This window comes from Melospiza georgiana, chromosome 15 (assembly GCF_028018845.1).
Source record: "Melospiza georgiana isolate bMelGeo1 chromosome 15, bMelGeo1.pri, whole genome shotgun sequence".
Taxonomy (NCBI): domain Eukaryota; kingdom Metazoa; phylum Chordata; class Aves; order Passeriformes; family Passerellidae; genus Melospiza; species Melospiza georgiana.
In genome coordinates this window covers 10621607-10633631 of record NC_080444.1, presented here as the reverse complement: position 1 = coordinate 10633631, position 12025 = coordinate 10621607, and the positions used below count along the sequence as shown (strand labels likewise).

The window sequence follows — 12025 nt, the reverse complement described above, 5'->3', positions numbered from 1 at the left end:
CAGAGCTCTCACACACTTGAGACATCATTTCCCACTCCAAAGAGCCATGATAACTCTTCCCTGCTCTACCAAACTATTTCCATGTCTGCTGTTTATGGTGTCCTGCCTCATTGGATTTAGCAATGTCATGGTCAGATTAGTATTTTTGGTACAATAAAAAACCCCAGATCTGCACATATTCTGCCCCACAAGACAGGGGTAGATGAAGGACTCGGTAGGTGTGTGGAGGAATGGATTCCTGCAAGTAGGTACCATTAGCAAATTATTCAAACTTTCCAAATTTTCATCTGGTCACGCACTGATGCGTGTTGTTTTACCTTCCTCCAGAGTAGGCTGGGCTAAATATAGTAGTTTTTACCTTTTTAAATCAAAATGCAGCACAAAAGGTAGTGGGATGAGTGCCCTTATCAGACACCAATGCTCATGTGACCTTTGGAGAAATGTCTTTTAATGAGGCTGTTTGGGGCAAACTGCTGCTGTCAGTGGGAGGACTGAGGCCTTTTTGGGGGCTCCCAGCAGCTTGTCTCCCATCAGATGCACTTGTGTGTGTAATTTGCTGGGGATTGCTGTGAGAACCAACCCATTAACTATGGATTTACTCGTGGAGGGCTCCCCCACATCATGGCCCTATGTGTTAACTCCTGGCACTGCCTCTCCATAACTCATCATCTCTGCTTGTGTCTTTCAGAGAATGGCCCCTGCCTGGGGTTCAGGAAGCCCAAGCAGCCCTACCAGTGGCTGTCCTACAAGGAGGTGAGCTGGATGTGACACCCACTGTGCATCCTCTTCCCCTGCCCAACACAAGATGGGGTGTTGGAGTGCCTCCACATTAGACCAGGGGGTTGCTCATGCAGCATGTGATGCTTCCTGCTGTCCCCACCCTGGCACATCCAGGTGTTACATGGGTGTGTCAGCTTTCAGGGGCTGGCTCCATGCCATGAGCCCACTCCTGGAAGCAGCACTGAGGCACTCTGGAGCCATGGGGCATCACCGACCTCATCAACTACTACTCAGCTAATGATGGTTCATGATAACATAAAAACTGGACTTTTAGATAGGAAATACAATAATTGGAGAGCCTTCCTGTAAGTCTTTGCTTAATTTGGTATCATTATGTTCCTCTTTTTTTATGTATTTTTTCCTCTCCGAATTCCAGGTGGCTGAAAGAGCAGAAGCTCTGGGTTCAGGCCTTTTGCAGCAGGGCTGCAAGCCATCCACAAAGCAGTTCATTGGCGTCTTCGCTCAAAACCGCCCAGAGGTGAGATTTTATATCCAACTTCATATTGTATTAATAATGTTCCTGACCTGTCAGCTTGTTCTCAAGGTATATCTGCTCTCGAGGCCCCTTCTCACCTTTGTGCTTCCATGTTCTCCTTCAGTGGATCATCTCTGAGCTGGCTTGCTACACCTATTCCATGGTGGTGGTTCCCCTGTATGACACCTTAGGTCCTGGAGCCATTCGGTACATTGTCAACACAGGTAACATCCAAACTGATGTGATTTTCTCAGTGCTGTTGCTCAGAATGGTTCATTTTCTGCTTCTAAAAGACAGATGATCATAGAATCCTAGAATGGTTTGGGTTGGAAGGGACCTTAAACCCTCATCTGCTTCCAGTTCCTCTTCATTGGCAGGGACACACTACACCAGGTTACTCCAAGCCTCATCCAGCCTGGCCATCAAAACTTCCAGGGGTGGGACACTGTGATTATACTTGTTGAGTGTCTTAAATTCACTCAGAGAGGTTCCTGAGAAGCCCCGTGTCCCTGTGCTGCCTCTGTTGCATTTTCCACATGCCCAGTTGTGCATAGCCATAGATAAGGGCTGCTCTGGATGTGGGAATGTGTCCACCCACTCCTGTGTTGCTTGATATTTTGCCTCCTAGATTTTTTTAATGCATGTGGGGACCAATTTTAATATTTTGAACTGACTCCCAGAATAATCATAAATGTCAGCCACAGCTTTGTCATTGACTTAGGTTACCTAAGACTGCATTTTTTCCTCATTTTTCAAGAGAAGCATGTGCTGTATGCTGGGATTTCTGGTGTAGCCTGGACTGACTATCAGAACTGATATAGTGTTAGCTATGAGCTAATCTTGCATTAAAGAAGATTTACTGCAAACAGCTTGTTTGGCTGTTTTTCTTGCAGCTGACATTTCCACAGTCATTTGTGACAAGCCTGAAAAAGCCAAGATACTCCTCGACCATGTGGAGAGGAAAGAAACACCAGGCCTGAGGTCTATAATCCTGATGGACCCATTTGAGAAGGAGCTGACAGAGAGAGGGAAGAGCTGTGGGGTTCGCATCCAGACCATGCAGGAGGTGGAGGTGAGTTTGCTCTCTCTCCCCTTTTACTATTTTTTGTAATATCTGTGAAAAGACAGTACATTGCACAGGGACTTGTGAATTGTGTGCCAGGTTCAGTGTCTGGAGAGCACAAAAGAGCAGCTTGTGGCTGATAATGCTGATGCTTGGTGCACTTGCCTCTTGGTGTTATTCCTTGTTGATAGCAGAGCCAACATTTCAATTCTTGATCCTCAAGTATGCTATCAGCTGTTATTTAAGCATGGGAAGGGGATTGTTATTTGAGACATTGTCCTCATGCAATGTTACCAATAAGTAAAACTTCACAAAAGGAAGGCCTTGTAAAGTCATGGCTCAGTTACTTTAGCTAAGCAGAAAAGGACTGTGGGAAAGAGACTCAGCTGAAATAGGGGTAGGAAAACAAGTTATATAACTTGTGTATTCACAAGTTATAAAAATTACACATTGTTCACATTGTGCTGTATGGTGGTTGGTTGAATTATGTTTGTTATGCTTTAAAACTGTGTAACTGATGATGGACAAACTCCTTTAAAAGGCCTGGTTTTTGCAATAAAGCAGCTCTCCTTTGTACCTGCCTGGGGACTCTGTGTCACTATGGACCCTCACCCACACTACATGTAAGCCTACAGCCTCACACTTGTTTGAAACACCCTGGATGCAGCTCAACCAACCCAAACACTCATTGAAATCCAAGGAAGGCACTAGAGTTGAGGCAAGAAACTCAGGATAATGAGTAACTCAGGACAATGAAGATGGCCTCAGTGCCAGCCAGGAATTTGTCTGCTTTAGCTCACACTCTCCCTTAGTGGTTTGCAGATTATTAGCAAATGGGTTACACTGCAGGAATTAAGGTGGAAATCACTTTTGTTGCTTTCATCTTTTCCAGGACTGTGGCCGTGAGAATCGACATGTGCCTGTGGTGAGTGTTGGCTTGTTGCTTTTCCCACTTACAACTGCACAGGAGGGACCTTAAAGCTCTTGTTCCACCCCCCTGCCATATTCTAGGACACCTTCCATGGGTGCTTGGTTGCTCCAAGTCCTGTCCAATCTGGCCTTGAACATTTTCAGGAATGGGACAGCCACAGCTTCCCTGGGCAGCCTGTGCCAGAGCTTCACCACCCCCATAGGGAGCAATGTGCAGTATTTGCTTTATTCCCTCTACCTGGAACACTTAATTGAGATAGCTCATCCTGCTATGAATGTGTTAATGGGACAGTAATTAAATGCCATCGTTAAGCTATCCTAATTCCACTACCTTACCCTGGTGGCACTGGAGTGTCTCTGTACCCTTCACTTTCTGCTGGGGTTCCTATAGTTCAGAAGCACTACTTGGCAGTATTTATATGGGATATTTTGGGAAAATCGCTTTGATATTTTTCACTGGCTGCTCATACTCATACAAAACTCTCAAAAGCAGCTTCTGATATTCAAGGGTTTATTTAATCATTAATGACCCAAAATAGTGCACGTATGGGGCGGTGCTGAGAATACAGAGATGCTGCTGGAAATGGGAACAATCAGCAGCTTTGGAATCTTGTCCCTGTTGTAGAGTTCTTTGCAGAATTGACCTGGAAATTGATGAATTATCTCAAGCTGTCCCACGTGTCTAAAGATACAGGTGGTGGACTGGAAAATGCTAACTGTGAGACAAACACTAAAGCATGCCCTTAGTGCAGCTGGAGCACAGCATAAAGGCAGGAATAGAGCCTGCATCAGTTGAAGAATTCTGGTTATATATGCTGAGGGGAATTATAGCTTTTTTTTTCTCTTGTCAGAGCAAAAACATAATTGGTTTGATCTTTAGGTTTCTACAATGTCAACAGTCTCTACCACTGACACATCTGCATTTGACTGATGTGATTTTCTTAATCTCCTTTTGTATTTCTAGCCTCCTCGACCAGAAGATCTGTCAATTGTGTGTTTTACTAGTGGCACTACAGGTAAAAGAGGCATTTTAATCTAGAAATGTTAGAATATCTTATGAAATTAATTATGAATCCAACCTCAATACATTCAAATGTGCTGTTATACTGATATGGCAATGATATTTCTAGGCATTTTTAATATTTAAGAATATATAGGTTTATATACTTCTGTAGATTGCAAATTAAAAATAACAATATATTTATTTTTCAGTTGAATTCTCTGACATACATTTTGCCAGTATGATTTCCCAGTTGTCTGAAAATCCACCCATGTCTCTGCTTCCCATTTTGTTGTGTAGTTGTGAAGCACTTGGTTGATTGGTATTTATCTTTTGCAAATATTTACAAAAATCAAAAAAACCTAAAATGTGGTTCCAGAGCTTTCCATTCTCTGTATCCTAAGCACATTGATGTCTCCAGCCTCACCAAGGTTCTTGTCACCTCTGTCTCCTCTTCTTGTGTGTTGCTTATGACACCAAGTGCTGGGGAGGTTTGGGATGAGCCTGGTGCTGGTACTCATGTGTTGCTGGCCTCTTTTTCTTGGAGAGAGGAGCAGCATAATTTTCCTGCCTGTTCTTAGCAGAGGCAGTTCTTTCTCCTCTCTTCAGACCCTGGTCTTCATCAGCTTGCAGGAGTTTCCTACTCTTGAGAGCTCAGCCTCTGTAACATCTGCCTGAAAGCTGTGTGGGCAGATGCACAAGGCATCACTGCCTGGGACACTGCTTTCACACTTGCCTGCAGAGAAGGTCCATGCTCCAGGCACTGCTGGAGCAGCTCTTCCAGATCCACCTGTGCTCTTGGGATTGCCTAATGCTTGGTCCTACACCAAAGCATCCTCAGTTTGGTGTCAGCAGAAGATGCTGGTGCTCCTCAGATGGTGGGTCAGGCTGAGCACGAGGGAACACCTTCATCCTCCACCTCGCAGAGAAGACTTGTGCTTCAGACCAGGTAGGCAACTGCTGTATCAGCTCCAAGTACAAGCTCAAGGTGTATTAAAAGGGTTTGGGTATTTTACCTTTGTGTATGGTCCTTAGATTTGATATCTGCACTTCAGAGTGCCTAGGGCAGGGCACTGAGGGAAAGGAGCCTGTGACTCTGCTCTGTTCCAGCACTGGGAATTCCTAAATGGGAAAGACTGACCTCAGTGAACATCACAGGCATGCACAGAGTGAGTGCAAAGTGGCTGGGCATAAATGGGAGCAGTGGAAATGGAAGGAGCCATGCTGTGGATGCAGCAGGGCACAGTGTGTTTCTGTGCATGTTCAAGTGCAGAGCAATTATTTTTCAAGTCACGTTATTGTTGACATTTTTATTTCTAAATAAGAAATTCTGCAATTATTCTTCTAGTCACGTTATTGTTGACATTTTTATTTCTAAATAAGAAATTCTGCATAGAGAAGGTTTCTTGTGATTTTCCTTTTCATTTGCAGATGCAATCATGGGCCAGTTTCCGATTTTGTGCTTTTCTTAGAAGCATGGCCAGAGTTACAGAAATAGGACAATCAGGAAGTTCATTTCCCTTCTCCAATCCAAATCAGAGATTTCCAATTTTGCAAATCATCTCAAACTGAACATTTCATAGCAATGATTTGCGATGCATGAGCCCATCCTCTGCTGCTGCAGGACTTGGCACATCACTCTCTGCATTTTCCAGAGGTTGCATCAACACTCTGGTCTGTTTTCTACATTGTGCTTTGATGTAAGAGTTTTATATAGCCCATGTAATTTTTAGTGACTAAATTTAGAATTTTCTTCCAAAGGATATATTCTCTAGGGCTTTTCCAGTTCCAAAGGGCTTTAAATATTTTTGTATGGTGTGAAAAAAACCTCTGCTCTAGAATTTGTCTCCTGAAAATTGTAGAATTGCAAAGAATTCCCCAGGAGCAGACTTTAACACTTGCTTTTCTTTGACAGGACCAGATGCCCCAATGCCTCCTCAGGGAGAAAAGAGAGGCTGAGGTTACTGATCTTGGATGAGAAGAGCAACTTCCATGGCTGTGCCAAGAAGCCATCAGCACTTGGAAATGGGCCAAAGATATATAGATATCCCCAAACTGTCAGGATACAATTTTTCATGTTGGCTACTCCAGAGAAATCAATCAACTGTCATTCCCTCAAGGATCCACTGATCAGGTGGATAAAAATTGCTTCCCAATGGTTTCTCGCAGAATGGCCAGTGCATGTTCCTTTTAGTCAGAGCTCCCCTGAGGAGGAAAGTGCTTGCATCCCAGAACACTGATGGATCACACCATCACATTTGTGCTGGAGCACTTGAAAGACCCTTTTGGCAATGTGGAAAAGGTTCTTCTATTCTTTTAAAAGTTCTACTATTGCTTATGAGAACTATCAAACAAGCCTGGCACCAAGATAAGGAGGCCTTGACATTCCTGGATTATTGATGGATTGCAGGTATCCATTCTGTAACAGGACACTCACTAGGCCTGTCTTTGTGAGGAAATTCGAACAAGAACAGTGTTACAGAAATGGCATTGATTTTTTTAAATAGAAGAGCAGCATCCCTGCCAACCCTCTTCTCTCAAAGTGGTGATTCTGGGAAAGAGCTCATAGAAAGGGGCACCCATTTTTGCTAGGTTAACTCTTAGAACTACTAAGGAAGGTTAAAGCTTACAAGAGTCCCCCAGCCCAAAAAGCTGCAGCTGTCCCATAACAGCATGGTTTGTTCTGGATTTCTCCTGATGAAGGCTCTCCTGGCTCCAGCACTGCTGCTCTGCTTTGACACTATCAACACTGCAGCCTGTCCAGGGTGTTGAGCCTGTGCAAGAAGAAGGAGTCAGGATGTTAACACTGCTTCCAGGCATGGCAGAGATGCTGGATCTGCATTCAAGTCAGAGGTGGAGTGAGTAAATGAGTCAAATATCTGAGAAATCTCACAGAATCACAGAATAGTTTTGCTTGGAAGAGACCTTCAAAGCATGTCTAGTTCCAATTCCCAGCCACAGCAAGGGACCCTTTCACCTAGACCTGTTTGCTCCAAGCCCCACCCAGCCTGGCACTAAACACTTGAAATCCTCCAAAAAACATCTGAAGAATTTTTTCAAGGTACAGGGACCAGAAAGAAGTGTGCCAGAGGGCACAGTTTTGAGTTTCCAAACCAGTACTGAGCACATCCTCTCCACTGTGACACTGCAGGAGCAGAGCTGCTTCTAGAACTGCAGGGGCTGAGCACCTGTGTTTGGCTGGACACAGCTCAGTAACAGAGGTGATTCTGGAGTTGTGGTGTGTATGCACAACTGACACCTGTTCATGGATGTTTCCTGGAGCCTGGATCCATGTGTGCACCCAGTTGAAAATAACCTGCCAGGCTGGTTTGGCACCTGTGAGCCTGGTTCAGCATGTTGGCATGGGAGCAGCCATGGCTGGCAAAGCTGCCACCATCACCCTTGAGCTTCAGATGGGACCAAAGCAACCTCCTGTGCACCATCTTCATCTGCAAGTGTTTGGGACTGAATTACTCAAGGCACTTGGAGCAGCAAATAGGAATTCTCAGTATAATACATTGTGTTAAAAATATCCTGCTCCACTGCAATAAATATATGCAACAATTGCTGTTTGTGCCTGCCTTTAATTACTTGGGAGGCTGAGTAGGAGTGATGGTGGTGGTGCTGGCAGGGCTCAGTGCTGAGTGTGCTCATGTCTGTGCCCATGCTAGCAGCACGCAGCACAGCCCTCATCGAACTGCTCTGAAATGAGAGGATTAAACATACTTTCCTGTGCTGAAACATATTCACAAAGCACCACAGTCTCTTCCTAATCTGAGGAAGGCAGAATGAAATTCTGGCTGGTTTGCCATTTTGTTGCATTAACTGGAGGAGCTTTGCCAGGCTGCTTGTGCCCGCTGTTCTGGAGACACACTGGGCACCTGCAGGTAAAGCTCCCCTGATCTGCCTTCGCACAGAGCAGCAGGAACTACGTGGCAGTGGTGTGATGGAATTAAAACAATCTGCTTAAAAACATGTTGCAGAGAAAGAGGCTGGCCCCATAATCTTTATTTGAGCTGAGCTACACCTTATTTTCACAAGTAAAGCCTTGGAAGGTGATGAAAAGGGACAGTGCTGTGACAGGAGGATGTGCAGAGCCCTCCATGTCACTTTTTTGTGAACATGGAGGTTCCAGCCTGTGGATTTGCTTAACAAACACTGTTTTTGTGTCCAAAAGATATGAAATGCAAGAGGTGTACCATGGTCAGCTGACCATGGTGTAAAAGGAGTGTAAAAAGGCAAATATTAGTGGTGCTGAGGTGCCTTTTGGTGGTGGATGAAATGCTGCAGGGGCAGTGCCCAGCTCTGGAACACAGCACAGGGGCTCTGCTGGCTCCCTAATGGGTTTAGGGGTGCCTTCAAGACACCTCTGCTGCTGATATTATTCATTCATTCATACTTCCTTTAATTGTAGTCTCAAAGGGTCTTCTTGTAGCCTAATTTTTACCTGCACTTCTCTGCATTTCTCATGTCATCCAGAATACTGGTTAAGTAAGAGTATAACAGCCTTTTAAACAGTGTCTCTTGGTGTTCAAGATCATTCTTAGTCAAAACCTGGATGAAATAAATCCTCCCAAGAGAGGCTGGAACAGCCAGCCAAGTCTGATGGCTGTGCTCATTGAGTGGCTCCATCTGAGCACTCTCAGAAATTGCAGTTAGGCTATTTTCTGCTGGAACCTGTTTTCCAACGTCTGCAAGAGAAATATTTCTATTTGCAGTAGCATTTTATTAAGTTTTGAGTATTGAAGTGTTTTTGGTATGTATTAGTGCACAGAAATGATGGTGAAAATTACTGTGTTTTAAAATTGAAGAAGTGAACATAATATTTTAAACATTTCTTGTTTTGTTTTTTTGTTCAGTTTTTGAAAGTTACCTTCTGGCTTATCTTTTAAACTCCCTCTCTGTTTCCTTTCAGGAAATCCCAAAGGTGCTATGCTGACCCATGGAAACGTGGTGGCGGATTTTTCAGGCTTTTTGAAAGTGACAGAGGTGATTACCCTGAGCTAGAAAACATTGCCATGTGCAGGGTGTGTGGGTTGAGCTGTGGCCCTGCATGGGCTGGAAGGATGCTCTTGCAGATAAAAGATGACATTTTTCCTGCTCAGAGGGCCAAATCCGTGGGAATGGAGCAAGGCTGAATCTACAGTACTGGAGGGCATTAAATCCTCTTTGCAGCTCTGGCTCCCAGGCTCTGTAGGGCACTAAGGGCTTCTAAGAAACAATGCTGACTTCTGTAAATCAATTAATTAACTCTTTTTGAAGAATGAGGAGAGCACACAAGCCCTGTACAGTTGCAACTGGTGCTTGAAGAGGAGTTCAAGCTTCTCTTGTGCTCTGTGTGTCTCATTGTGCCCAAAAATGTCACTATTTCTTTGAAACCTCTCTGCATACAAAGTATGTGTGTATAAATATATATATTTTTAAGAACATACATGATTTTTCACCAGAATGGTTAATGGTTAATTTCATTGATATTCCAGTATATTTCAGTTTTTGTTATACATATTTCTAACAGAGCACAGCAGAGTGCTGGCCAAGTGCCTTTATAATCTGTTCCACACAACTGTAAACTCATGTTTAGAAACAATATAGGAAGCGAAATCAGTTGACCATGACATAGTAGGGATTTTATACATCTTATATAAAACAAATCTAAATAATTTCTGGTAGTGAACAGGAATTCTATAAAGTAATTACATGCACATAGGATGGAAAATTGGTTATCTCATACCCCTTACGGGTCTTATTGTTGATGTTGAAATTACTGAAGTTTGTTACTTTAATCCTGGAATTTTCTGAGATTTCCGGACCCCTGGTGTAAAGAAACTGCAACATGTGATGTAAGAAATGCCACTGAACTCACATGTGCCAATGTTTGCAGGACTGTGCCTCCACAGTGTGCAGCACAAAATGCCAGTGAGGGCTCCTCAGCATGGAGCTTCAGTGGCAGCAAGAGGCACAAATGGAAGCTGAGGTGTGGGGAGGCCTGAGCTTCTATGGGCAGGCATTTATTTTGGAACAGTGCTAATTTAGAACTGAGGGAACTTGGCATTTTCCAGAACTGGTCCACTAAAATGGATTTAGTGTTTGTTGATGGAGTGGGACCCTGATTAATCTCAAAGGTATCAGATTGAGACCCAAGTCTGGTGTGATTGTAAATTTATCTCCAGTCACCAGAGTATTGCTAGCAGAGGGTAAATGCCTGTAGCTGATCCACAAGATTTGGGTAATGTCTGACCATGGTAATGAAATAGAGTAAAGTGTGAAACATTTGAAAGTAGTATAAATTAAAGAAACAAAATGAGAAGTTCTGTGGGTTTGTTGTTTACAAGTTCTTGTGGCAGTTTTGCTTAGTTCAGTGATTTTTACAAACCAAATGTATTTTTAAGCGAGTCCAAAGTTTTATAAGGTTGTTCTCAAATACCAAGAAGCTGTTTGCATTTTTATATTTAACTGTGCCAACTGTGAAATGCTATTCAATAGCATAATTTTGTTCTGATTTAAAACCAGATTATTTTGTCTGGGCTCTTACAGCAGTAATAAAAGAACAACCCTGGTTGATATTAAAGGTTTTGCATTACTGTGCTTGCAGAAAATGAAGCCAATTTGAAATAATGTATAAATAGATCTGCAGGCCCTAATGGCTTCATTGAGACTGACAGACACAATAATATGAAATGGGATGCTGAGAACACCCCAAGGTCAATGATGTTTGACTTCGGTAGGTGATGGCTGGGAGGCCATACCCAAATCTGACCAGCCCAGAATTAACTTCAATAAAATGTCCCCTGAGGCATGAACTCCTGTGTCTGCCTCCACTGTATCCCAGGTCATGGGCTATTGATTCCTTCTGAGCAGTGGAGGTGCAAGTGGGTATAAACTGTTAACACTGTGAGCTGATAGATTTTTATACCCATTTTCCACCAACCACTGGCCTTGATGCAAATTATTGGGTAGTCAACCTTTCCGTTTTTCTAATCCATAATATTACAGCAAGCTGTTCCCTAGGAAATGCAGGTAGAAAGGTTATTTTCTTTTGGGGAATGGATTAGGTAAGGCTCTTGAGGCCTTTGTTTATTCCAGCCTTCAAGAGAGAGTTAAAAACTTGGCAAAATTAAGACTTTGGTCACTTTTCTTCCCCTATTCCCTTCTTCTTTCTCATCTGTGGGACAGTCATAATGCCCCTAAAATCATATTTTAATCATTTAAAATGATGAGAAACACTAACAGAAGTAATTTTGAAGCCTAAGATTGAATCATTAGTTTTCCAACACATTGATTCAAACCAATGATTAACCCAAGGAAAAGGAAAAAATGGCTCATTTTGACTCTAGTAACACTGTGATTTTGGAATGGGCTGGATGCAATGTGGGAAAGTGCTGCTCCTGCAGGGCCCTGCTGGTGTCCAGGGGGCTCCTGCAGGTTAGCACTGGGATCCTGGGGGCTCCTGCAGGTTTGCACCAGGATCCTGCTGCCTGGCACAGCTGAGAGCACAGATCAGGGTCTCGGCGCCTCCTGGTAGAAAGCAGTGAATAAAAATGGGATTCTCCATCAGGGTGAGCCTCCATTGCCAGCGAGAGCTGCGTGGGTACAATCTGCCTTCTGCCAAGGAGAGCCCTCTGCATTGCCCTGTGTGTACATCTCCGTGCTCTTTACTCCTCCTGCTAACTGAGCTCCATGATGCTGTGGCTTTAACGCTTCCCTGTGTCCGCCGCTCCCTCCTCTCTTGACAATCTTTACCCTTTTGCTCCTCTGGTGCCATTTTTCTTTTTATTAT

At 43.7% G+C, this 12025-nt stretch overlaps 1 protein-coding gene across 4 annotated transcripts in view; it reads left to right on the top strand.

The window, feature by feature from the left end:
• Positions 1-12025, top strand: part of ACSL6 (acyl-CoA synthetase long chain family member 6) — a 57523-nt gene that overhangs the window by 28524 nt on the left and 16974 nt on the right. For all 4 annotated transcript variants that reach the window (XM_058035122.1, XM_058035121.1, XM_058035124.1 and 1 more), the window contains exons 4-10: positions 689-753; positions 1157-1258; positions 1380-1479; positions 2149-2327; positions 3211-3243; positions 4213-4264; positions 9164-9237. In XM_058035122.1, coding sequence (XP_057891105.1) covers positions 689-753; positions 1157-1258; positions 1380-1479; positions 2149-2327; positions 3211-3243; positions 4213-4264; positions 9164-9237 — 605 coding nt within the window. The remainder of the gene's footprint in view (positions 1-688; positions 754-1156; positions 1259-1379; positions 1480-2148; positions 2328-3210; positions 3244-4212; positions 4265-9163; positions 9238-12025) is intronic.